General features: G+C 51.7%; 1 protein-coding gene across 3 annotated transcripts; it reads left to right on the top strand.

The window, feature by feature from the left end:
- Positions 1-43: 43 nt before the first annotated feature.
- SLC25A37 (solute carrier family 25 member 37) lies at positions 44-14,289 on the top strand. Of its 3 annotated transcripts, XM_075523683.1 has the most exons (5): positions 184-289; positions 1,089-1,200; positions 7,690-7,918; positions 9,509-9,565; positions 10,772-14,289. In XM_075523683.1, the coding sequence occupies exons 2-5, from the start codon at positions 1,114-1,116 to the stop codon at positions 11,290-11,292; spliced, it is 894 nt and encodes a 297-aa protein (XP_075379798.1). In that variant the 5' UTR covers positions 184-289; positions 1,089-1,113; the 3' UTR covers positions 11,293-14,289. The 3 variants fall into 3 exon arrangements, with proteins under 3 accessions (XP_075379797.1, XP_075379798.1, XP_075379799.1); XM_075523682.1 differs by lacking the exon at positions 1,089-1,200 and having other exon boundaries at positions 44-289; XM_075523684.1 differs by lacking the exons at positions 184-289; positions 1,089-1,200 and adding an exon at positions 8,868-8,982 and having other exon boundaries at positions 7,779-7,918.
- Positions 14,290-26,961: the final 12,672 nt, after the last annotated feature.

The following is a 26,961-nucleotide window of genomic DNA, read 5'->3' as shown; positions in this document are numbered from 1 at the left end:
GGGGCGGGGCGCGGGCGCGGCTTTAAAGCGGGGCCGGGGCGGCGCGCGAGCCCCGTGCGGCCCCCCCGTGCCCCCCGGCGGGCGGATGGAGCTGAGCTGCGGAGTGGGGGGCAGCGCCGCCGCCCCCCCCGGGCCCGGTCCCCCCCCCGCTGCCGCCGCCGCGCCGCCCATGGAGGGCGAGGAGTACGAGAGCCTGCCCAGCGGCGCCTCGCTCGGCACCCACATGATGGCCGGGGCGGTGGCGGGCATCATGGAGCACACGGTCATGTACCCGGTGGACTCGGTCAAGGTGCGTGGCGGAGGGGGGTGGGTGGGGTGGTCCCCGCAACCTCCGGGATCTGCTCCGACGGCTGCCGGTCTCGGGGGAGGCGTGCGGCGGGGCTGCGTGGCACGGGGTAGCGGAGGTGTGCGGGAGGGCACCGGGGCTGCGTGCGCGGGGCGCCGGGGTTGGCGCTGGTGCAAGCGGGAGAGCACGCGTGGGGTGCTGGGGGTGTGCGGTGGTGCAGGGAGGGGGGGAAGCGTGCGAGGGGTGTCGGGGCGCACAGGCCTCCCGGGGTGGGGTGGGGAGCGTTGCTTGGGGGGAGCAGAGTTGTACCGGGCTGTCGGGGAGCGTGCAGGAGGTGCTGGGGGTGGGTGAGGAGCAGGGTGCTGCAGCGTGGCGGGTCCCTGAGGTGTCACCCCCGAGGTCTCCGATGAAAGCCGGAGCTGCGCGCCCACCCTGGACCCGTCGCTGCGGCCCCTTGGGTGCCGTCCCAGGCAGCCCCGACGTCCTCGGCCCCGGCGAGCTTTGCGCAACCCACGGTGCAAAGGTGTGCGCCGGGCCTTGCCGCCTCCCGCTGCAGCAAGCAAAGTCCTCGTGCTGCTCCCCGCCGCAGGAGATGCTTTTCGGCGCGGGGCTTTTCCTTCCCGTAGCGTTGGGATCCCAGCCCAGGAAGGAAAAGCTTGGTGGGACGGGGTGGTCCGTCTGTCTGTCCGTCCACCAGGATGGCAGCAAGGGCTGTGAACCTGACCTTACGTGTCGCTCCAGCCCCGTGGGAGCGGTGGCTTTAGCAGGGTCGGGGCTTATGAAGGGGCTTGCGTGGCTGCAGGTATGGTGGCGGCGGTTGGGTTTTAATGCAGGGGAGCTGCTCGAGGCCACCGGGTGTGCTCGCGGTGCCCTCGAGTACACACGAGGGAAGACTTCGCAGCGTCACCGGTGCGGTAAGAAGCGTCGTGAAGGGTATTTCTTCCTTCTGCCCTGCCAGCGTGCTGCTCTGGTGGCTTAAAAAGAGAAAATAAGGTTGGGAAAAGCCAAACGTCCTCATTATTGTATTGCTGGTGCTGACAGATCCTCTCTGGTCTGGTTGGGAAAGGCTGCAAGCAGATGCTCTAATTTCTCCTCTTTTTAACGCAGGGCTCCCTGAAAGAGTAGAAAGAGGAGAGGAAATGCCTTCGCTTTGAGGCGCTGGAGGTCTTGCCAGTGGCTGCGATAAGCATTCAAAGGAAATATTCCCTGCTTTTTTCCATGTTTTCCCTCTGGGCCTGTGCCTGCTGGACCTGGCTCATAGGTTTGGGCTGCTCCGCACTGTGGGTCCCCGTCCCGTGTCCCCCCCCCCCGAGGCGCAGGGTCCCTGCCCACCCCGAGTGCCCCCGTGCCGGCTCCTTTCACAAACAAACCTGGTATTTTCTGTCAAGTCATGGCCAGAGCAGTGTGTCGTCACTCCGGGCTTTATGGCGTTGTTTAAGAGGGCATTTCCTCTGGGGGGAGAAGGGAGAGGGAGAAAACGAAAGTTGTGCCCGGTTTCCCGGAGCGGGAGGTGCTTTGCAGGAAGGTAAAAGTGCTGATTTCACTGGGCAGTGAATTCCCTGGTTGCTTCACGGCTGGCAGCGCCTGTGCTAGGAGAGTGCCGGGGCAATCCCTTGCGCTGGGGATAATCCCGCTCAGCAAACTGCCTTGAAGTGCTCGGAAGCAGATAAAATCCTCCAGCTGTTGGCTGGCTGCGGGAAAACTCTGTTCGGAGCATGGCCAAGGACAGCCGATGTGTCGGGGCAGAGTGAAATCCTGAGCTGCAGGCTTTGGGTGCCGCTCCTGCGATGGGCACCCGCCGCTGGTTTGTGCCTGTTCTGTCTGTCTGCTATGGGAAAAGGTGAGAACTGACCCCAAAAGGGCTTTTTTTTTTTTGTAATGGGAGTAACCAAACGCTAATTAAGCTTGTAAGAGCAGCTGTCTTTCGCTTTACTATGGGAAATGTGCCGCTCTCCTCCTACAGAAAAGCGGCAAAGCTTCCCGAGTCTGACTTTCTGGATAATAATTACTGGGATCGGTCACGGCTGAGCAGAGCCCGTGGAGGAGGTAGGGCATTGGGGATGCTGCAGAAAGAGGCATTTCAGGCACCTGGCTAGATCGTGCTGTAGAGGAAATGTTTTGGTTCCAGCAAGTCATTTCCTCTCAAAGAGAAACTGAAAATGTTTTAATTTGGGGAATTGTTTGCTTCAGACACTTGCACAATTCCTGAACTTGATGAGGTCAGGGTAGGGCAGGCTGCGACGGTGGTGTCCTATTGAGGTGAGTGAAGGCAAGCAGTTAAATAGTGCTCTGTGAAGTTCATAGATACGCCTGTGTGACAGCATAGACGATGCCCAGAGGTGCTGTTCGTGCTCGCAGGGCAACGTGTACTGGGATGTGATGAGGGAGGGTGTAAATCTGTGGTCCACGTGCCCCCGTGCAGCCTCTTACAGCACCTGGCTGCGATTCCCCTGCTGTGACCTAAAGCGTTGCTAGTCGTAATGCGTGTTTTGCAGCAAAGTTGCTATTTGTTTAGTGGGGAAATGTGTTACGGGTTGTGTTTTGCCAAGTAAAGCTGTGGCTGGAGGCTTGTGATTATTGAGACTTGGTGTCTTTTCCTTCCCATCGTTTTCCTTCTAATGGTAAAGACCCCCTTGCAGCTTCAGCCTTAACTCCACGTTGGCCTCTGCCTTACCCACTTACGCTGCGGTTGTAGTAAAACACGGGCCTGACCTGTAGGTGTTCAGATGTGTGCCGGTGGTGTTTCTCATAGTGCTTAGGCTTGTTTTGTTTTTTAGCTGCTGAAAACACAGCTGTCCTGGCAAGCCTGATCAGTCTCCAAATTAATTTTAGACATCAGGATGTCAAGGACTTCTTGTGATGGTGGCAGAAGGGAGTTTCTGGAGGACCCCCCTGGAACCTCCTCTTCTTGCTTAAGTTATTTGGTGGCTTTTCTGCAAGGCTGCTGGAGCTGGTTTCCCAAGGCAGGTAAAGTAGCTGCCTTGAGGATGTGAAGAACACCTGAGAACTAATTGCTGATGTGAGACAGCTTGATGAGAAACTGGAGATGTGCTGGGCTTGACGCTCCCTTCCTCGCAGTGGATGGCAGTTGCACTAATGACAAAAAGTCCTTGCTCCAGCCCTAACCACGTTGCAGTCCTTCTCCATGAAAACCTGAGCCGCTCCTAACCAAGTTGGTACAACAAGACGTCTGTAAGTTGACTTTGCTGTGGCTGTGCGTGGTTCCTAATGGGTACAGGAGGTCCCGTACTGTAATGGGAACTCCTGCGGTGAAGGGTAGGAGAAACATCTAGCCTACATCTGCGATGCCGGAGAGGGGAGTGGAAAGGAAAGGAGGACAAGTATGATGGGGCTTGTTGGGAGGGATGGGGCGAGTGCTTTAGTGGCTCCAGCTAGGACAGTCAACCGTGGGTGACCTGCCTGGTGCAAGTAGGCTTTGGAGCTTCCCTGCTTGTAACTAAGGTCTTGAAAGCACACGTGTATGACTAAGGGCCGCAGGGCAGGTGACCTCCTGTGAGCTGTTTTACTGGGGTTTATTTAGACTTTGGGCTTAGGGATGCTGGCCTTGGCTTGGGTTTGGTGGTGGGAGGTTCTGCATCCACCCGTCTCGACACAGGTCCAGGAGGAGCAGTTACTCTTGTTTCAGCTGATAGCGTTGGGGTGCTGGAAAGTCACGGCTAACCTGTTCGACTGACCCTACGCTCCCCTCCATGGGCCTTTGCGGACGCGGGTGGGTACCGCACCAAGTGTGTTGCTTGTCTGGGGAGCTGCTCTAGCTGAAAAACAGCCTGGCGAAAAAGAAAAGGGAGTTCAGAGCTTGAGCCATGGCATAGGTCATGCAATAGCGAAGCCTTCTCTGGCCGGCAGGATCTGACCCGGTCGCTGATGAAATGCTGCTTATTTCCTGGTAAAAGCATACTGTGTTCTCCATGTCTTTTGTTAGCTGCGGGGAGACCAGGGCGGTTGTCTGTCACATGAATGTGCAGGCTGAACTTTGAGAAAGCGTGCCATGTTCAGAAAAAACAAAACAAAGGCAAATGATATCTGAGCTTGTTTGTCCAGTGGCATGTCAAATCAGTGACCCTTTGCAAGAATATGCAGAACTAGAGACCTTACTCTTGTTAGTAAAACAATTCTAGACAGAAAACGACCCTGGACTATTCCTGTCCTGGCCGCAGGAAGGCTGGGTGCTCTCCCCCTAACAGCGTCCATAAAGATGGTGCTGCTCCACAAACGGCAGGTAACCTCATGAACCTGAAGCTGTGACTCTTGGTGTTGCTGCTTATGCCCAAGCTGAAACCAGGACTACCAGGATGCTTGCGGTTGTCAGTGCACTCTTGCCTTATGCAATGAGGATTAATCTAAGTAGGTGGAGAAGTATTTCTTGGCTGGTGAACAACAGGGGGGTGAGGCTCCTGGAGGAGCTTGCTGGCTTCAAATAGGTGGCAGGAGCTGGAGGGGGTAAGGACTGCGTAGCTCATAGCAAATCATCATCGTTCACACCGTGATAAACTTCTCCTGGATGAAACAGGGCTGAACCTGTTTTCAGCTTTGCCTTTTGCATTGCAGCAGCCACACTGGTTGTGATCCTGGTTGTGATCCTGGTTTTGGTTACTCCTTGGGCTGTTTGTCCTGTTTGTGTCCACAGCTTTAGTCAAAGGTGCAAGCCTGCGGACCTGGCTGTGCTGGTGGTGATGCAAATTGCAGCGTGCGTGGATTAGGTGGGTACAACCGACGCTTACCACCCACTCTGGGGTACAGCATGAGCTTTTGAACCCCTCTAGAGTGGCTCAGGTGATCAACGGAAAAAGAAAAATTGATATTTATCCATTCTCCTGTGAAAGCAACTGGATCCTCAGTCAGGGTGGAGATACTCGGGGTTAGTGCCCAACAGCACGGCACCACGTGCTTTGGTCTTGCACATGCCAGGCTGATAGTTTATTGCTTTACAGGAGCACTTACCCCTGATTACCTTTGACGAGATGATGCTGCTGCGTGCTTAAATTATACCTGCTGCTTCGAAGGCATCCCAGCGATAGACCGGGGTGAGATCAAGATCTCCTGGGGTCAGTCCTGGAGTCTGAAGCAATGCCTTCAAGTTAAAACTAGCAGAGCAAAAAAACCCCAAACCCCAGCTGGATGCGACCAGCTCGGCAGCGGTGGGTCGTGCTGAGTCATGCTGACGGCGGAGCGGCTGCTGGGAGTTTCTCCGGGGCATCGTGAAATCCAGCCCCTGCCCAGCCCCTCCTGACAAACATCTGTGGGACGGGAAGGTGCAGAGACCCGTGGAGGGGTTGCAAGACCCTTACGCCTGCTCAGCAAGGGCTGAGAGCCGGATTTAAAACCCCTTTTTAAATTCCAAGATAATTTGGGGCCGTTGCTGCCTTTACAGGAGAATTCTTCTGAACCTTTGGGTTTCTTTCCAGCGCTGTTCATAGGTTACAATGCATTTAGTGCTCTGAAACAGGAAGCTTTGCTTGAGGCCGCCAAATTCCCTGTTGTAGGGTGATGCCTTGTCATGACCACTGGCCGATGCTTAAGTCTGAAATTCAGCTAGCTGCTGAACTAAGCCGCTTTGCCAATGTAATTCCTGTGCAATTTTTTAGAATATTTACTGCAAATGCAATAATTTGTTTGGCTTAGCCTCATGTATTGCTTTGCTGCTTTCATAGCTTGGTTTCATTATACTGGGTTAAAGTCCTGAATTCAGCTCTGATCTCTTCCTCGGTCTCAGAAAGTGAATGTGAAAGCGCTCTTCAGTTTCCAATAGTTAAGAGTGGTTTGGTGAATTAAAGGTCCAAACCTGAAGCATCTTTATGGGCTTAATCTTGGCTGAAAGCTTAGCTGTAGTATTGCCTCCTGGCTAATTAAGGGAATCGATAAGCTTGAAGGGCCGTGTCCTGGTGAGGAAGCATGGAGGTGGCATGGGCAATCCTTGCTTTTTCGAGGGCTGTTGAATCTCAGCTGAGGATGGAGCCATTCGTGTCGCTTTGCCTGCGAGGGCAGCGTGGGTGTCTGTGTGCTGCCGAATCGTTTGGGGGAAACTTTATTCTGACGACGGGGTGCCCCAGCTCGTGGGGTGGAAAGCACCCTTCCTGTCAAACCCGAGTGACCTCTTCCTTGCGCTTCGCAAGCTTCTCCTTAAAAGAGCATTAATTTGATGGAGCCTGTTGCGGGTTGCTGAACGCTCGTCTCCCGTGGCTATGCCCTTTCCCAGGAGCCTTCTGTGTTTGTGTTTTAAGGCGTGAGGCTGCCGCTAAAGGCTGTATCCCTTCAGACTGGTTTCGGTCTGATGGGGCGTACCAGCCCTGTTGCAGACCAGCAGGACTTGCGGGCTGCTCAGCAGGAGTAGCAGAGCCCTTTGCGTCTTGATGCTCTAGATTTGCTCGGTCTTGCCGGGACGCTTGTAGAGGTTTAAGACCTGCCAGCATCTCTCCCGTCGCTGGTGGGAGGTGGCTGTGCCCTGCAAACACCCATCGCAGGTTGGCGTCGTCACTGCGAGGGCTTTGAGCGCTGCTGGTGTGTGATGGCATCAGTCTGCAGAAGCCTGAAACAAACTTAAGAGGTAATTTTTCCCATGGTGCATAATTAAGTGATGGGAGTGAGTTTAATAGGATGCGTTGGATGCCAGAAGCTTAGCTGGCTTCAGAAATCTGTGGAAGAAAAGCCCGTCAAGGACTGCTGAACAAAGATGCAGATGAAACCTCCTGGCTCAGGCAGTTGGTGGCTGCAGGGCACCAGGAGCTGGGAGGGAAGATGGGGTGCAGGGCGGCTCTGGGCTCTCCAGGCTGCTGGGGGACGTAGTCGCTCACTGGGTCTTCCTTGGGTCACTGTGCAGGAGAACAGGGTGGCCTTTACCTGTCTCTCCTTCTACGGGGCGGGGGGGGGAGTTACTTTAGGTACCCCATTTTCTCAGCTTGCCCTTCTAGGAAACCTGTTTCCCATTTGAGTGGGCTAACTCTGCGCACCAAGTGTCAAAAGCAGCTGAGCAACTGCAGGAGGAACAAGCTGGGGCAGAGAGCCGGGAGTGTTGTAAGCAAGAGGCAATTAAAGACCTAACTGTATTTCTTCACCGAGTCTTTTGAACAACTGCGCTCGCTTAATTCCCTGTATTTTCCATGCATAAACAAGAGCAGAGGTTACAGTTCTCTCCGCTGAGCGCTTGTCTAAGTAGCCTCGTAATGTTTTGGTGTTGCAATGGGAGCGTGGAGTTAATCTCGCTGGCCTGGCAGGCAAAGCATGGATAAATAGTGGCGTGGCCCCAGCGCGGGTGCAACCAGGGAATAAATTATTGACCCCTTTAATGATCTTGGAAGCCTTGTAGCTCTTTAATTCTATGGCTTGTGCTTGTTGCATTAAAGACGGGTAACTGAGGCCTCTCCCTTCGTGTTGCTTTGTTGCAGACAAGGATGCAGAGCTTGCAGCCGGACCCCAAAGCCCAGTACAGGACCGTGTACGAAGCTCTGAAGAAGATTGTCCTTACAGAGGGTTTCTGGAGGCCTTTACGTGGGATTAATGTCACCATGCTGGGGGCTGGCCCTGCCCACGCAATGTACTTTGCCTGCTATGAAAAAATGAAAAAGTCTCTAAGCGATACTATCCAGCATGGAGGAAACAGCCACTTGGCCAATGGTATTTTTGTTTTTTGCACAAAAATCCCCTTGCAGTTAACAGCCTGTCCCTTGCTTGCTTCACACACTTAGCCTGGCATCCTTCACTGTGCTCTGCTCCTGGAAGATCTGCTGCAGGCAGCCCGCCTTCCCACTGACACTCTAAACACCCATACGGGAGGGTGCAAGATGCAAACGTAACCCCGGGCTTGCAGGTCTCGGCACCCGCTTTGGGAGTGCTGGAGAGGCGGGGGGAAGTCAGGTAGGCAAGTGTGGCACCTGCCCTCTGCTCGAGTGCTTCGTGCTGGTCACCGTGCTCCTCTGAAAGCTGCGCCCAGTCTTAGGGCTGCTGACTGCTTGGTAGATCTCTCTTCCAGAGGGTAGAGATGGCTGGGCTGGCTGTCAGCAGCAGAGTGGAGAAGCCCTTCCTGGCCAGAAACCCCTGACAGCACGGTTGTGCAGCCTCCAAAGCCTTAGTCTAATCTAGATTTCTGCACTACTCTTTAATCTCCAATTATTCTAGTACAAGTAATCAATATATTGGACAAGAAGTGGTCAGATGCAGTTGCAGGCTGCTGTTTCTGGCTTCGTTTGAAGGCATCATCTAAACCTCTTGAGTTTTGCAGTACTGGTTGTTCCATGTGTCTTTGGAGCTCCAGCATGGTAAAGCGCACTGCATCCTCTGTGTGCTCGCATGCTTTGTGAAAGACTTTGCTTCTACCAGGAATGCTTTTGCTTTTGGGTCCAGCAATACTTCTGTAACAGCAGAAACCCTCTAATTGAGCAGCCAGGGGTGTTACAAAAGGGTTTGTGCAGAAGACACTTCTGCCTGGTCCTTGACGTGACGTGATGGTAGGAATCTGCCATGGCAGTCACTTGACTTGACTCAACCAGCTCAGTTAAGGGTATATAATATCTTTCTGGCTTGCTGCTTTTTGCTAGTAATGTGCTTCCTGTGTTTGCCTTTCAAGTAGCTACAGGCTTTCAGTACCAGCGGGAAAACTGAAGCGCTGCGTTAATGAGAAATGACCGAAAGTCATTTGGGCAAGAGAGAATTTGAGATGGAAACCTACATCAAAGGAGAAGGTGTGGCTTGAGAGGCCCATCCTAGAGCCAACTGCAGAATCGTTAATGGCTGGCTGGATGTTTGCAGAATCTGTGCAATTAGTGTTTAAAACAAGACTGAGTAAACGGATGAAAATGCCTAATTATGGATGCGCTGAGCCAGTTCTAAACATTGCTCACTTCTCAGTCCAGCGCAGGCTGAGTGAAGCCGGTGGTGTCTTGCGCAGGCAAAGCCTTACACGAGTTGTAGGGAGCAGCAAAGGTGGCGGCTGCGATCCTGTGAGCGGATCCTGGTTTCTGTCAAGCTGCTCGGGCTGGGCTTTTCTGCACTGGGAACGAGTTGTGTTGCTGGGTGCTTCCTTGGGCTCGCCGTGGAGCTGGGCTGCAGCTCCCCAGGCAGCCGTACCCGGGTGCTTGGTGGTGTGGGGGCTGCCTGCGACATCGGCTGCTGCCGCCGCGGATGGCAGTGCCCGAGCAAGCCCCTGGCTTCTGAATCTTTGTTGTTGTTGTTGTTGTTGTTGTTGAAGGATGCTCTTGTGTCTTGCAGGTATAGCTGGGAGCGTGGCCACGCTACTCCACGACGCAGTGATGAACCCCGCTGAAGGTAATGCCCTGTGCTATGGGGAAGTGCTGCACCCCGTTAGCCCGGGAAGGCGCTGAGGACACCCTGCGCCATCTCAGCAGCTTAAGCCCTTTGCTTTAGTGACTCTGCCCAGCTTTGAATAAGCTCAGACAGGCCAGTGTAAAGGGAAAAATTCTGCCTGGCTGTTTTACCTCGCTGGCCGAGGGGTTGCACAGCATCTGTGTGGTGTATCGTGACTTGCCAGGAAGGCTGGTGTCACCTTTACGAACACGATGCTGTTCCTACTCTGCTAGTGCGTCTTTACTGAAGCGGTGGTGGCTTTTCTGAAGCTTTGGACCACCCAAGCAAAACTGAGCTCAGGCATGTTGTTAGCCAAGTGCAGGAGCTGGTGGGACCGTTGCATAGCCTTCCCGGGTAGGTAGAGTCTGGCATTGAGGACTAACAATAAAATGCAGCTAAAATCAAGAAAATTCGCTGGACTGCCAGCTATTCAGTGTTAATGTACAGTACTTCTGAGTTGGCCCGAAGTCAGGTTTTTCTGAAGGAAAAAAATGTCTCTAGTGTTTAAAATCCTTTTAATCATATCCTGATTAAATGAATTAAATTAATTGGCCTTTTGCTTAAGTCAATGGAAGTTGTTCCAGTTCAGGACGTGGGACTGTAGGCGAGGTCTGTCACGCTTCCCGGGTGACGTACAGTTATTTAATCACCTTTCTGCCCTTCTCCTCTTGGTATGGCAGTGTTTCTGTGCAACAGCTCTGCATCCTCACAGATGCACCTGAGGGTCCTTATCAGCGTGTTTTAATGCCTTTCTAGCTAGAAGTAAAAGTTCCTTAATTAAGCTCGAGGAGAGGAGTGGATTAGCGCATGGAAGTGGAGAGCTGCTGAACCGGGGCTGAGCTCTGACCTGCTTCCCTCACTTGTTGCATTGAGTTTTTTGGGGGCCGCTGGGTCGGCTGGTGGAAGCGGAGGATGTATGCAATCTTTTGGTAAAAGTCTGTCGATAAAGAGCTCATTGCTACAGAAATGCCTGGTTTGTGTCCTAGCAGTTTGGACTTGGAAGGGGAGGTTGGGTCTGGATGGTTGGGACTTGGAGCAGGGTTCAGTCTGGGTGTTGTGGTGACCAGGAAAGATGTGCCTTGGCTAATAAGTCTTTATCTCCCTGCATCTGTCCTGCCTGGTGCTGTCTGCCCTGCCTTTACCCCCTGTGGCTGTCGCCTGGACCAGTGGTGAAGCAGCGGATGCAGATGTTCAACTCCCCCTACAAGTCCGTCCTGGCATGCATAAGGACAGTGCAGAAGACGGAGGGGTTTGGTGCCTTCTACCGCAGCTACACCACCCAGCTCACCATGAACGTGCCCTTCCAGGCCATTCACTTCATCACCTACGAATTCATGCAGGAGCAGATCAACCCGCGCCGGGAGTATAACCCTCGGTCCCACATCGTCTCCGGTGCCATCGCGGGGGCTGTGGCCGCCGCTGCCACCACTCCTCTGGATGTCTGCAAGACCCTGCTCAACACCCAAGAGAACATGGCCTTGAGCTCTGTGAACATCAGCGGACATCTCTCGGGCATGGTGAACGCCTTCAAGACTGTCTATCAGCTGGGGGGCATTTCGGGGTATTTCAGAGGGGTGCAGGCACGTGTCATTTACCAGATGCCTTCCACAGCCATCGCCTGGTCGGTGTATGAATTCTTCAAGTATTTTCTCACAAAGCACCAGCTGGAAAAAAGAACATCCTTGTGAAGGACTTGGCGAGAGTGAATGCAAGCCTCCGTGTCCCCTCTGTGCGTGTCTGTGTGTGCCTGCAAGCCAGCCAGCTCTGGGTCTCTGCTAAGGAACATGCCAGGTTTCTGGTGGATTCACAGCTGACGTCCACTTCTCCCTCCCCGGGGATTAAAGTGGTCCTCAGTCACATGTTCCCCTCCTTGCTTAAACATGAAATAGTTTATAAAGACTTATAATAATATATATATTTAATAACTTTATTTTGGAGAAGGGAAACTGCTAACTGATATTTTTCTCTGAATAAGTTTGAAGATGTAATTTACTCCTCACCAGAAAGCTTAGGTTATACAGCCTAGGCTGGTTTTTTTTATACAGCAAAGAAGCAAAATATCCTGTCACAGAACTTACTTTTTATATAAATATAAAATAGATGGATAATGTTTATCCTTTATTTTTCTATGTAGGCGTTTGGGTTGTTTTTTAAATACTATGACAGCTAGATGCTGAGCTGTTTAAAAAGGGCTAAATTCTTCCATCCTGTGTAAGGAAGACACAAAAAAGCATTTATTTTTATAGCCAGATTGGCTTTAATTATACAGCATTTAGCCCCCAAATGGTGGCCCGGATTCTTGTGTGGGTGTCAAGGTACTTGGTAGCCCCTTGAGACTTGCTGGGATGGGGGGAAGAAGGAATGGGGACACCGCTTTGGGAAACTGTAGGACACCAAGGGAGGGGCACCCTAAAATACCTGGTCACTTTGTGGCGAAAAGGGGGAAAGGAGCAATTCCATTTTTTACAAAGACTCTTGAAAAATGTAGATTTTAAAGAATAGTATTTTTTTGCAAACACTTTTTTTTTTTAAAGGTACATTTTTATGGTGTGTGATAGCTGAACAGCCTTCATCCTCCCTTAATTTATTCATACTTCTTTTTCACTAAGGCCCTGATCCTGCTTACAGGAGCAACCGTGCACATCCTGATAGCTGGGGGGATTGAAGCTGGGTGCACGGAGCTGCTCTGCTCCCTGGGGCGGACCGGAGCTTCTGTTTACAGTTCGGCTACTGGGTCGCATCCTGGCAGCACCAAACCAGCAGCAGGCAGCGAATGCCTTGGGGAAGTCTTCCCTGCAGAACCGAAGCCACCTCCCAGCCCATGTCTGACAAGAAGCTGCTGCTCATCTCCGTTGGGGAGGGGAAAAAACCAACCTAGAGAGGTTCCTTGTGCTGCGGGTTTGGTTTTGCTGCTGCGGGATGCCGAGTTTTGCAGTGGCCAGCAAAGCTGTGCCTGCTTGGGAAGGGTGGCAGCCTTGCTGCGTGCCCTGCTCCTCCTGCGAATGGCTCTTCCAGACCAAAATGCATCCTTTAGCCACTTACTTGGGTCATCAGTAGCTAATGAGGGGTTTTAGGGGCCTGGATGTGTAAATATAAGTTGCAGGACACCAACTGGCGAATCTCCATCCTCCCTGGCACTTGCCCTGCCAGCAGCAGCTGATGTCTCGAGCTGGCACCGTCTCTTTACCGCTGTGCATGGGGCAGCTCGTGCTCTGCCGTGGAGATGTGGCTTCGGCTTGCTGTGGGCACTGGGGGGGTCTGCAGGGGAGCTGCAACGCGATGGGCACCTTCTGGGCTGGCATGTGTCACTGGAGGTGTCCCGTCAGCCTTGCGTAGGATGACACTAAGCAGAGCTACTCTTTTTTGCTCCGTTATTTGGAGAAGGTAAATCAAAGAGCACCTCTCTGGGTGGTGTTGCGTGTGCCTTGTGTAAACTAACCTTGTACCGCTGGTAATGATGAAATGAGCTTCTCGATGCCTTTTTGTCACTTAAACTGAACGAATCACTGTGTCAAATGCACCCTGTGTCTTAAAGTGTAAAAACTGTAAGCTTGAGGCCGTTGGTCTCGGTGGTGCAGCTGGAGAAAGCCCTCGGCTCTCTCTGCACGCGGAGATCCTCGAGGCTGGAGGTCTTTGAGCTGTCTGTTAGCCTTGGATGTCTTCTTCTATTGACTTTAGAAACTGGAGAGTCACTAACAGGAACCAGAACTGCACAAAGTATTTCCATCGGAGATGGGCATAAACACTTAGCTGAAAATTTTGGGTCACTTTAATATTAAAAGAGGCAAACTGTAGCATAATGTGGAAGGCGACAGCTTTCAGTGTGACTTCAGTAGCTAGGAGTCATACTTGGCAAGCGGTCCCCAGTGCATCATCCTCTTCCTCTGGCTGCTTAGCTTTAATATTTCTGACTTCATCTTGGCTATTCTGGGAGAACTTCACCTCCCGTTTGGAGTAACCTGTGAGTAGCTGGGACACGAGGGCTGGACTTGCCCAGGGGCAGAGCCCCGTGGCTGGGGAGCGATTGGGAGGGCGGTTGTGGCTTTGGCCAGCTGAGCATCCTCCTCGGAGGGGGAGGTGGCATCCCCAGACATGCTCTGGCCAGCAACCGACATGGAACCTCCTGAGTGTTGAGCACAAATAATTAGCAGCCAGGTTTTCTTGGGAACTTGCTCTGCCTCGAGCTGAGAGTGGGTGAGGAGCACTTGTACGTTTATAGACCTCTTTGCAGCTTGCTCGGGTATCTGATAAAACCAGACTTCCCATTCTGCTACTGGGAACGTGCCCAGTCGGTCTAATAACTGCAGAGGTCTCTTATGTGTTTAAAATGTTTCCTGCTGTATGTAATGCTGGATCCCCAGGTGAAAGCCCCTTCACCAAAGCCATTGCTCCTCGTCTCTTCTAGGTTTGCATTTGAAAGTTTTGCTGCGAGTCTGAAGTTTTATTTTAACCTGGTATGTGAAACATGTACTGCTGCTTTGTCTGCAACAAACGCACATATTATTTAAGGGGGAGGATGAGTAACTTTGTCTGCAGTTCTTAAGTTTTATTTTTTTTTTTTGCCTGCCTTGGAATTTAATGCATTTCCTTAAATGTGTATTTTACAATGCAGGAGTTCATTTGCAAAATGCTGCTACAGTTGTATCACTGGAGCTCAAGGAAATAAAATATTCTGATTTTTGTCCTTTTAGGCTCATGCTTGTGGCTTTCCTTAGCTGTGTACTGGGGCATTGGGCTCCAGCTGGGGCTGAGTGGCAGGAGGGTGTCGGTGGTGGCCGGGCAGGCTGATCTCTGGAGGAATGGTGCCTTCTAGTGTTGCCTGCACACTTGGCAGGCTCAGCACCTCACCATCTGAGTCAGATAAAGCCCTTCGTCATTACGCTGGAGGAAGAAAATACTTCTGGGAGGGGTTTTGCAGCCTGGCAGGAGCTGACATCTCTATCATGGGCTTGTGCTCCTCTAGGAGCCGCTGAAGCGTTTTGAAACGCGCTCCTCTTGGCAATGAATTGGCTTTTTGAGATTTGCAAAGCAAAGCCACAGACTGTGGCTTGTTCAGCAGCAAAGCAAATCCCCAAATTGGAATTTCTTCCCCCTCCTAGAAGAAAGTGCATGGGGTGAAGGCCCTGGGGGAGCTGCTTGTTTGCTGAGGTCTCAATAATATTTGCTGCATCATTTGAAGGGACGAACCCAGAAGACGCTAAGCTGCTTTAGATCTTACCTTTGCCTTCAATAAAAAGGAAAAGACCCATTCGGTGGTATGGGTTCTGCACGGCGCTGGTGCTGGGGGAGGAATGCTTCCCTTAAAGCTGGGCTGGGCAGCATCAGGTTAAATGGGAGCTCCTGAGCTGCAACTAAGCTGTCCCCAGGGCCAATGAGACCCCCAGGGCTTGGCCAGGGTGGGCTTTACCGGAAAAAAAGTGAGCCTTAACCAAACCGTTTCAATTATGAAATCTCCAGCGCGGAGCGACAGTTTCAGCTCCGGGTGGAAAATGTTTCTGGCTCCGCGTGGGGATTTTCATTCCCAGCTTCGTGCCTGACGCAGGTAGCTTTGCCCTGGTCTGGTCCCAGTGATAAATCACCGGTGTTATTTGCTGTCGCTGCTGCGGGAGTTTGGGGGCTCTGCGAGCAAAGCGGCATTGCTGGGGGGGGATCGCTGTGCTGCGGGGCGGGGGGGGCCCGAGCAGCCTGTTTTGTACCCCGGACTTTGCTAATGCTTGGACATGCGTGTAAGCAGAAGGAATTCCTCACCTCTTTTGGTGGTGGTGGTGGGGTTTTTTTTGGGCCAAAGGTTGGTCTATCCGAAGTCCACCATACCTTATTTCTAAATTTGAATTTTTCCGACGCTGTCAGGAGGATTTGGGGTTCTTGCAGTTCCTTTTCCTCCTTTTCACCTCTAAGAAACCTGGCAGAACCTGCATGGTCCTCGTTCTGAATCTAGCGTGAAAACCAGGTTGTCTTAAAATAACATTTCAGCTTCCCAACCACTGTGTATCTCTGCTTTAAAAAGAAGAGTCTGAAACTTCTTGCTGTAAATCTCCAGCTTTAAGAGCTGGAGCTGGATCTGAAACATTATTTTGGGAGCAGCCTCGTGTAATTTCGAGAAGGGGATGGAGCGCAATTTGTTTCCCATCAGTTTTGCTTAGAAAAGGACAGGTTTGGAATAGATGCTGATCCCCAGGGCGTGCACCTTCCAGTGATACAGGAGGAATAGATTTTGGCGGGTTCCCAGCGCAGCAATTAAGAGATGCACCCAAAATCCTAAAGGTGAACTTTTGTTGGGATGCAGCCAGCCAGCAATTCTGTCCCAGCCCCTCCTGGGCTGGCAAAGGGCTGGGAATAATGATAATTACAGGCTTTAGCAGCAAACCTGGGCAGTCAAGGCTGGCCGCAAAGGGAAGCAGCGGCAAGATGCTGCTGTCCTTGGTCCACCCCAAAGGAAAAAGGACTTTCCTTGTCTCACCTACTCTGGCATTTCTCTTTTCCTTGGGTTTTTTTTTTTTTTTTTTTTTTTTTTTTTTTACTGTCAGTGAAAAATCAAGTAGGTGCAACGGACCGTCGATGTGCTGGGGTGGAGAGCAGGCTGCCTCGCCTGGCTGATGAGCTTAAGAGATGAGATCGAAAGATAAAGTGCTATTTATCCTCAGCAAAATGGTTTTGACAGGTTTATATTTCTGTTTGCATTGTAGAGTAAATATTTAACCCCCCCTTTCCCCTGTGTAGTAAACGTGTGTAGTCCAGAAAGGTGAGATACGGTAACACACTTCATGCGTACCTCTTAAACACTAAATACTGTTTTTATATGAGGGCTGGTGAGGACCCCTACATTTCTCTTTATCATGGTCACTATTCAGCTCCATCTTACTCTCAGTAATTCCCCAAGAAGTGAGAAATGCCCCTAATATGTGTCTGCACGGGAGGGAATTGTTGTGCTGGGGTGATCTGTGGTTGCAGGGGACAAGAATTACATGATTAAACTTGCAGCTAAATTGCTGCTAACACCTATTCCTGTCCATCCATGTCTTCCCCATTAGAACCGGGGGGACTAAGGGAGTTTTACCCCTGAATTACTCAAGGCTATCAAAGCTCTGAATTAAGTCTACCGAAATAAAGGAAAAACACCCAGGAAAACTAAAAACCCATGAAAAGACACTCCGTGCCCTTGCAAGATGCCCTGGGAGAAGCTTTCCTCACCTGCCCGAGAGGGAGATGTGGCTGCAGCCCTTCGGCCCCGACATCCCCAAGGACTTCAGGCTGCTCTCCCTCCGTTTGCCTGGTGAGTAATTTAAACTTTTCCTATGTTTTTGCTGGTTTTGGTTTGCCTAAAAGTTGTCTGACTTCATTAAATGCTTATTTTGTGCTGTGTCCTACTGGTGCTGCAAATAATGATGGAAAATTCGGCTGGTTATTGAGGGAAATGAAGAGATAGTGTTCGTTAGGAAAGCGGGGGGTGGCTGCAGAGCTGGGAACACGTGGGCTGAGCCCCGGTTTTCCCAGCAGGAAAAGGCTGCGGTTGGGAGAAGGGGATGATTCTTCCCTGGATGGAGAAGCTGGCTGAGATTACTAGAAAGGCTGAAGGACCTCTGCGAAGCTTTATGTCGATGGTTATCTCTTCTCCCTCCTTTCTGCTTTAAACCTCTGGCATCTGCCTGGCTCGTTGATGGCCGTTAAGTGGAAATGGAGAATTCCTGCAGCCGGGCAGGCGGGGACACGTCTGTGGGGCAGGGGGGGTACCGAGAGCCGCAGCGGGACGCGGAGGAGCAAGCAAAGCCCAAGGGCATCGCCCCGGCTCCTCCATCCCCTCCACACTTTCGGGATGGCTCCCCAGGAGGAGGAATGAGCTGCTGGAGGTGCCACCTGTGGGCGTGTGGCACTTGCCAAGAGCTGTGACACCCCGATGTCCCCGTCTCCCTCCGGGCTGGGGTGGCATTTTGCCCTGGGAACGCATCCGATTTTCTAACTGACACTAATGGTTTCTTTGGAACCAGCACAGGTTATTGTGTAATTATCTTTTGAGGGTATTTTTTTAATGAGTCTTATTTATCCAGTAGACCGTAGCAACTCCTTAAACGCGCAGGATTTCCTGCAGCGAAGATCTACAGGGCGGCGGGCGTTCGCTTTGCTGTGTTCGGCACTTGTTCGTATATTGAACTCTTGGGTTGGTACCGACAAATAAATTCCCTTCTACTGTGCAGTCCGTGTTTTATCAACTTCCCAACTGGTATCTTTCCTAGGGGTCTATAAGTATACAAGACAAGCAGAAGAGGGGAAAAAAATTAAATGGCAACTGTAATATCTCAATGCTTGCATGGGTGAAAGGAGAAATAGCAACCAAGGGCTTTGCCGGAGGGTGGAAGGTGCGCCCTGAACATCAGTCGTGAGTACAGCGGGATGCCGGGGGACAAATGCTCCCCGGGACGCGTGCACGGTGGTGGTGGCGATGGCCACATCCCCGGGACAGTGTCTGGGGATGCCATCCGGGGGGACCTGCTGGCAGAGATGTTAGGGACAGCAATGGGTGCAAGGGCTACGTGCCCCGTGGGACGCGGGTGCTCTCCCCTGCGCCGCCAAAGCCCCGGCGTTTGGGTTTTTATTTAAGTCGTTTGATTAATCCAGGATCTAGGCTGTGTTTGTTCGCCGTATATGATTATTATCTAGTTTGCCTGACTCTTTGTTTCTCTTCAAATATTGTTTCTGCTTTAGAAAGTAATGAACATAAAGGCAAATATCTCACCTTTTCCCTCTTGAAATTTCATTAAGCTGCGTGTTTACCTTGGATGACAAGATGCAGCCCACAGACTGAAAGGTTTTCCGGCCACACCTTAACCCGCTATCTTATTCTGCCACAATTGTCCACAAAGGGAATAAAAACATTTGCATTTATCCACAAGATTTAATTCCTTTTAAAAGACAACGCATCCGTTTGTAGAACAGGTAAGTGTTTTCTGCTGGGCTCTGCAGGTGTAAATCTGTCATGGAGCATTGCAGCACGGCCAAGCCCCGGCTGCAGACGGCTGTGGAGGCGGCGAGTGTAATCCCAGCCCCAAATATTGCCAATTTGGGGCCACGAGCCTTTTAGTCCTGGAATTAAGCAGGTCCCCTGCCCCCAAAATGCAATATACCTCCCCGGTGCAGCATCCTCACCTTTGCTTTCCTTACCGCCTGTTTTGCTGCCAGCGCAGAGGCCCCAAGATCAGTCATTTTGGTGGGAGGAGGAAAGCCGGGCTTTCTCTCTGTTTTCTTTTTCACCTGCTACGATTTGCACAGCAAAACTCTGTTTGTCATCGCCTGGAGGAAACCGAACCCTCCAAAAACTGCTCAGAGACGCAGGTCTCGCAAAAACCGGCACAGCCCAGACACAACCACTGATCAATCAGATCCTCCAAGTACATTCATCACCTTCATTTAAAAGTTTCTATTATTTTATTTGCTTTAAAGCTTTCCCCGCTGTGTTCTTAGTGAGTGGTACAAGAAGCGTGCAGCGATCGGTGCCCCCGGGGCTGTTTTGCAGAGGAGATGAACGGTCTCCTGGTGAAAGAGAGTGTGGTACATAAATACTGCAGTAATTCCTCCTTTCACCGGTGCAAATAGAGGATGAGGAGGGTTGATGTGCCATCCATACCCAGCAAAAAGCCGTTTGGCAGGGAGGGGTGAAATATTGGTCGTTTGCTAAATAATACCCAGAGGTCGTTTGGGCTGGGAATGGGGAGACTGTGGGAAAGCTGCGGAGAGCAAATCTTGCCGATCGCAAAATCTGGGTGAAAATTGAGTACGTCTTGGTGTCACAAATACGATTAGTTCCTTGGTCCCTCTTCTGGAGCCTGAGAGCTCCAGACCCTGGAATAGACGCTGCCCTGGTACTCTGCTTGCGATCTGGTGCCCCGGCGCGGGGCTGCCTTGCGTTGAGTCGGATCTTGCAAAGGCATCTTGAAGGGTCCCCAGGTCCCGCTTCAGGATTTTTGCCCTAAAATTCTCCATTTGCCTATTAGCTGGCGTGAAACCCCCCCGTGTTTCCACGTTGCCTGTGCTGATGGAGACAAGGCTGTGGCTTTGGGGTGCAGTCTTGGGTCTGGGAAGTTTTGCTGCTGGCTTTAGTGGTGACCGTCGCCATCTCCTCGTTTAATTAGGCTGAGTGGCTGGCTCTCGAATTGAGAGGGGAAACAACCCGAATCATTCTGGATTCCGTACCTCTTCATGCTCCTGCCATCAAATACATCATGTTTCTGGGAAGCAGGGAACCGAGCCCCCAGGGTGGTTTGATATGGAAGCTTGGGGCTTCCTGGGGACCTGCTGCAGGAGCAGTGCAGGATTGGTGCTAACCTCTAGATTATCTCCGTTCCCTCTTTCTTTAAAGGGCTGAAGGATAAAATCTGTAATGAAGAAGTACCATTCTAGGGGAAAAAGTTGGTGCAGGTAGCTACTCACTGGAGAACAGCATGGATATCCGGACTAAAACACTGGTATTTGGGAAAAACTCGCTTTCATCATGGAAACTTGCCTGGGAGCTGAGCAATCTGCATCACCCCGCCTCGTACGTGACAATACCTAGCAGCAAACAAATCCGATAGACGCTGGCAGAGCTCCCAGCCGCCGCAGCACTCAGAGTCTAGAAAAAGGATTAATATTATCTAGCTGGTACAAAGGGAGCCCACGTTCTACTTGCTTCGGACCCGGCTGGGGCGGAAAACAACTGCACAAGTTTGAGGGGAACATCCGGCATTTGCTGCAGCCTCTGGGCTGCTCGCTCCTCCGACAGCCCCAGCCCTGCACCCAGGCTGGGGAGGGAGCTTTGCCCTGGCCCCGACCGAGCGGCACAGCCGTTGGGACGATGTTTGTAAAGCATTTGGACATCCTTCTGCAGAGGAAGTCGTTCTGGGTGTACCCCAGAGTTACTCTGTGCTGTGTAAATCCTGCAAATCTCCACCCCAGAAGCCCGGGCGCTGCCATCCCCCATGAGAAAGTGGTGGTTGCAAATGAATAATTGCTTCGCTAGAGCTCGGCCAGTGCTTTTTCCCGGTTAATTCATTCTCAGGGGAGTGGCAAGGAGCCCTGGGTGCCCCCACCCAAGCTCTGTTTGCAGAGGGACTTGTGCTAATCCCTTCGCTTTCCGGTGCGGCACGAGTAGGACCCCGTTGTGCCACCTAGGCTGGGAGATTCACCGGCCGGTGGAAAAGTACCGTGGGAGGCTTTGCCGAATAGTCGATACCCCTGCTTTTACCTCCTCTCGGTAACACAGGCTCTTCCGAACGGGGTCCCTCTCTCCTCCTTTGCGCTGTCACTGCTGAGAGCCCTCATCCAGCCTCGCCAGGCTCAGGCAATGCAAACTGTTAGGCAAAGAGGATGTAAAATCATATTGCGTTGGAAACTCAATCTTAAAAGCTGGGACTATCTCCCTGGGAGGCTCAGGCTGGGCACGCGGGGCTCGACGGGGCTGTGCGTGGCCAAGGGGAGACTGACCTGGCTCTGAGGTTATACCACCTCGAGTCTGAAAAAAACCCCTGCTTTTCTGGAAATCTGGTTGCCCCAAAAGGCTCTGGATGAAAAGAAGAGCTGGGGAGACCACGTGTGGCTGATATCTCTTAGAAACCCAAACCCTAGCGCTGGAAAAAGCCCAAAGCGGGAACAGAATTGGGCAAAACCAACAGCTACAGCACCGTGAGCATCCTCCCCCGCTGACTCTGCAGAGATCCCCCTCCCTGCTGCGGCACCGGCCGCTGGGAATGTCCCGCCACAGCCGGAGCCTCCCTTACGTCCTTGCTCTCCCTGCCAGCTTTCTGAGCAGAGGGAACGGCCGACTCCCCCGTGCAGCGGGGCTGGAGGCAGAGCCCAGACGCTGCAGCTCCCTCCTACGCCTCTCCCCCCTGCCCCAGGAAGGGCATCGCCGGGGGGGCCCCAGCGAGGCTGCGGCGAGGTGGCCACGGGTGACAGCCGTGGTGGCCCTCTTCTCTCCCCCCCCATTTTCTTATTTTGGGCTGGGAGACAAAGCAACGAGCCGGAGTCCATCTGCTCAGACACCCGGTACCTGACTCCAAAATCCTTTTTCTTTGCCCCGTTTCCTTTTTCTTCCAAGACCAGAGCATTTCAACACAAAACCCACCCATATATGCTTTGCTCCTAACTCTTTTTCCTGTAAAAATACTTGTCTTATCTCTCGACTTTCCCTTCTGCGAGTGGGCCGCCATAAATTACCGCAGGCAGACGGCTTTGGAAGCACTTCCAGGGCTATTCGCTGTGGATTTCTCTCCGCCTTCGGCTGTTCTTAATAAATGGTGCCCAGACCATAACAGAAGAAAGAGGAGGAATGCGCCTTGGATTTTTGTGAGAGGCAGTGAAGGAGTTTCCCATGGGAACGCCAATCTGGAAAGCTGCATTTTGCTACATCTCCAAAGTACTTTTTTCTTTTCTTTTTTTTCCCCCCTTTCCTTTTCTTTCCGCTTTTCCTTTTCTTTCCCCATCGGCTGTCCATCGTGGTGAAAATCTGCCTCGATGACTGTGCCACTCGGCTTCTCCCCTGCTTCCCTGACCCCTCTTCGGCATCGCTGCTGCCGGGATGGCTCAAGGCGGGAGGGAGCACCCGGTGGTCCAGCACCTCGAAATGGGCTGCGGGACTCCCTGCCGCTGGACGGCCTTGCCGCCGAAGCACTAGCTGGGTTAGAAAGAGATGAAGTGTTTGTGTGGATAAGAGCATCCAGAATAGGAATAGTAAATATTGAAAGTCCTCAAGGGTTTTTAAGAGCTCTAAATCCTTGCGCTTTATGGCTCAGCGTGCCTCGCTCCTTGGGGAGCATCCACCCATCCCAAAAGACGCATCCTAGTGCTCATTGCTGAAAGGTTTTCTGCGCTTCCCTCCGAAGCATCTTTGTGATAACTGGGTACCAAAACTGGGGGAAACACTGGTCTCGTACAGCCTGGCACTTGGGGTGTCCTTGCATTTTCCATCCCCTATTTAGCTCCGTCTGGCGAACTTGTTCCCACTGCTCTGGTTTGCAAATGTTGTGTAGGTCAAGCTGAAGATTTTTCTTGGCTCCAGTCCTGCGAGTCCTTGCCAAGTATGTGGTTTATTGCATGCAAATGTTAGTCAACAGTTACATTATCCAAAGGCAGCCTTTTTTCTTTTTCTTCTTTTTTTTTTTTAACTTTAAATGAATGATTTGGCACAAACAAGTGTGAATGTTGTGTCAGCATTAGACACTGTTTAATCTTGATGGATATGTTAGCGGCGGAGCGTGACACTAATTGACAGATATTAAATGATGCTTTCTGTTTCTAACTGCGTACAAACAGGAGTTCTGCTTCGTTAAGGCTGATTAAAACTCCAGTCTCCATAGTTAAGGTGGGATTTTTCTTTTCTGTATTAATCAAGGGGATATTTATCACCCGGAAAGCCTGCCGTGTCATTCCCTTGTTGTGATGAATGCTTTAACACTCGCGGATAATTTGGTTATCCAAACGGTACAGCCCTTTTTTTTTGTCCTGGTGCTTTGTACTTGAAAAAAATAAAAAAGAAAAAAAACCCAACTGGAAGTCTATCTTCTGTCCATAAAGAAACCACTTGGGGGTTGCAAGGGTTGGGAAGGGGAGGAGGAGGGCAGCGCTCGTGGCAGGGGTGAGTCGGCCGAGGTGTTTCCCCACGGCAGAGGCTGCGAAGGAGCCGGCGCTGCTGCCTGCATCCCTGCCTCCAGCTGGCACCGAGGTTGGACCCACAACCTGCTTTGGCAGATGCCCACGCTGCAAAAACCCTGCACTTTACTGTGCCTGTATTGCAGCAAACTTTGGTGTGCAACGACTTTTTGGTCCGGGTTACGAACAAGGCAGATCCTGTAAGCAGGACCACGCTGCTGGCAGGATTAGTGCAGGAGGAGGAGACCCGACTTCCAGCCCTGGCTGCAGGGACCGCTGCTTGTCACTGCCGGTGACAAACGGTCACCCACGTACGGGAGCTGTTGTTCCCTTCCACGAAACCACCGGGTGAAGGCGGCGGAGCCTGGCGAGCTGCGTCTGCCTGAGGATTTGGCCGGTGAGGATCCAGCACCAGCCTCCTACGGCAATAGGGGCTCCCCTGAGATCTCATTTTGCAGTCTTGATGCCTGCTTTGGTGGTTTTTTTTTTTTCCCCTTTTAAAACTACTAGAATACAAAATTAAGCTGGGAGTAATGGTAGTTCTTGCAGCTTGCTTTCCATTCGGGAAAAGTTGCTGCTGCCAACAGCAGAGGGGAGGGAGCGTGCGCACGGGCAGGCTGGGACCCAAGGTCGGTCCCTCTCCGCCTCTGTACGAGGGGGAAACATTCACGCCTACAGCTCCCAGGATGAATTCTTCTCCTTCTTCGGGTCCCACGGAGCCCAAGGCTGCCCCTGATTGCACTGACGTGGTTGCAGGACTGGAAGGCAGGGGAAGAAACAAAAACTGGGACCCAGTGCTTGTAGTGCAAAACTCCGGAGGCCACTGGGATTGTGCTTAAAGTGTGGGATTACAAGTAATTTGGGGAGGATAAAGGAAGTACTTCACTATATGAGCTCTTCCTTTTGGGAAACAGTCACCTGTTTCATGCGTATTGGACAGTAAATGGGATTAGAAGGATGCTCAGTGGCACTCTATACCTGCCCGGAGGAGTGATGGAGCAGCGTTTGGTGCTGAGCACCTAGAAATAGTGATGAACGGTGATTTTCCACCTGCAAAACCTTGTGAGCTGGCGCTTGTGACAATTCATTACACAAAACTCCCCCGAGTGCTGTGTCTGCAACAGGCGTCTGTGTGAGCAGCCGGCGCTGGCGGGACAGCCGTGATCATTTCGTGGCAGAAACAGGGATTAAAAGAAAATCCAAACCCGGGAAAAAACCCACAGAGGCAGCTTGTTTTTAATAAAGACTCTGCGCTCTTTATTCCAAAGGACAATGCACATCAGATAAAATAGTATCAAAAAATATGTACAAAAATAGCGACTATTTGCACTGGACTTGCTTTATACCAGCAAAGTTAAGTATGAGCAGTTGGGTGTTGAAGCAACAAGGATCTTTTACTGGTTGTAAACCATGAGCGGGGGGGGGGGGGGGGAAGTAGCTATGACACAAACATTTTCCCAAAGAAACATCCGAGAAGTTCAGTTTCTATCGACTTTTCCCAGCCCAATTCAGTCCTTCCCAGCATAACGTGCCCATCCCTGCTGCTCTTCCGCTGTCTGTGCGAAGGACACACCGTGATCCCTATTCAGGGCAGCTCCGGGATGGTCAGAGCTGCTAATCCAGTGTATTTAGTGCAAATATAGCATCTCTGCAGTGATTTAAGCAGCATCCCAAGGGTGTGGGTGTGGGTGTGGGTGAGCCCATGGGATTTCGGCAGGACTTTCTGCCCCTGGAGATGCCGTCCGGAGGGATGCGTGCCCTGCGGGGGCTTGGCTTGGAGGCCGTAAGGGCTTTTTTTGTGTGTGTTCCAAGCAGCAGATAAGCAAAGTGCAAAGTGGATAAGCAGCAGGGCTGGGTTGGAAACACATCGCAACAGTGCAGGGGAGATGGCCTTCTGGCCCGAGCGCCGGCTGCGAGAGAACGGCCTGGGGGAACCGCGGCAGCTGAGAGCGGGAGCGGGAAGAAAAATGTTATCTCACGGTATTGGGGGTTACTTTCAGACAATTAGAAAGCAACTGGTTGTCCTCCAAAGTGAGCAAGCAGCTTTGATAGCAAGAGCGAATTAATATCTACCGCAAAGGGTTTCAGTTGGCATGGTCTCCTCTCCCCATCCTCCCTTCCCCTGAGTTTTCCCTCATCCTCGTACCCCCAGCAGCTTCGTCTTTGCTATGTCTGTGAGCTCGCGAGATCTGGATCTATTGGCAGGGCAAAAGATCAGTTTCCAAATAACCTTGTTAAAAGGGACAGATCTAAGCAGTTTCTTAACGTTAGCTAATGGTCTGTATTTCCCTGCTGCAGGAGGGAATTGGACCACTGTCGGTTTTAGTTCTCTTTCGGAAAGAACAGGCACCACAGAAACATTTCTGGAGGTTCGCAGGGGAAGAAACCTCCGTGCACTTTCGTTTCAGAAGCTTGAATTTGTTCCAGCAGAGCTATGCTGATTTACACTACCTGAGAAACGGCAGCTGAGGTGTTTCCCCTCGTGGAAATCTCATTTATTTCTACACTTTCTCCCATGGACTTAGTGGCACCTGAAGTTTTAAGTATGATTAGTTAAAAAAAAACAAAAACAAAAACAAAAAAAAAACAAAAAACCAAACCTTTGCTACTCTGCTAGTGCAAATAGTTGTCGTCTCACTAAAAAATCACTTGTAAAGATATAATCTTGCTGCCCTGATGCCTTGGCGCTGGGAATTGAGCTGATTTCACTTGCAAACAGGGAGTTTGCAGCTTTGAAAGCGGCCGGGGAGTGTTGACGTCTTTGAGCTATTGCTATTTTAAATAGCTTATATGGGAATGTTCAAACAGTATCAACACCCGGATATGCAAAACTCGTCTGTCATTGCGCTATTGTCTGTGTTCCCGAGGCTTTCTGGTTTGGCTTCTCGAGGCTGTTCAGGCACCGGCAGCGGCGGTTGGCATCTCGGCCGTCGAAGGGCAGAGGGCCGGGTTTGGGTGGGGGTAAGCTGGCACGGCTCCATCCTGGCAGGGGCGGCCGCCTTCGCTCACGTCCCGGCAAACCTGGTCCCCGGCTGCAGCTCCGTGGCCGTCAGGCACTTCAGGTTGTCGTTGCTCATGGCAGAAAAGGGTTTAATTCTCCCCAAAAGCCTGTTGCCCCAGCTGGAGTGCTGCCCGACAGCACACAGAAATCTTGGGGGAGCTCTAAGTCCCCTCTAGGACCATTAGCAATTATGGTATCAATGGCAGAAATGCACTTTTTTTTGTTTGTTTTGTTTTGTTTTGTTTAGCCTAATTTTTAGATTGTACAACAGCTGGTGGCCCAAGTGGCCAAGCTGGGGCCGTATGGGTGCCAGCCCAGGATCAGCAGTTTGCTTTATGCCCGCTGGATCTCAGCAAGGGGCAAAGGCTTCAGAGGGGCACAGGCGATTGAGGAGGGGCAGAGCGGGGCGATCGCTGTCTCCGAGGCTGGACCGTCCCTTGCTTTCTGCCCCCAAAAGAGCCTGCAATATTTTACAGCTGCAGATCAACCCCAGAGCAGTGCTGTCAAGTGTGCTGAATTACACACTTTTAAAATCTTGGGCTTTTTTTGGCTTTTTTTTTTTTTTTTTTTTTTTTTTTTTACTGTTAGCAACAAGAGAGGCTTGTGTGACAACTAGAAGATGCTGATCATGACTGCGAATGGGGGTCTCCCTCTCCTACTTAGCACTAGAAAGAGTGACACGGTATGAAAAACACCCCACATTTTAAGAGAAAAGAATGCTTTCTGCTTAAAAAAGCGG

The sequence above is a fragment of the Mycteria americana genome, chromosome 23, assembly GCF_035582795.1.
Source record: "Mycteria americana isolate JAX WOST 10 ecotype Jacksonville Zoo and Gardens chromosome 23, USCA_MyAme_1.0, whole genome shotgun sequence".
NCBI lineage: Eukaryota > Metazoa > Chordata > Aves > Ciconiiformes > Ciconiidae > Mycteria > Mycteria americana.
The sequence above is the reverse complement of the archived record's forward strand: the minus strand, read 5'-3'. Positions and strand labels throughout refer to the sequence as shown.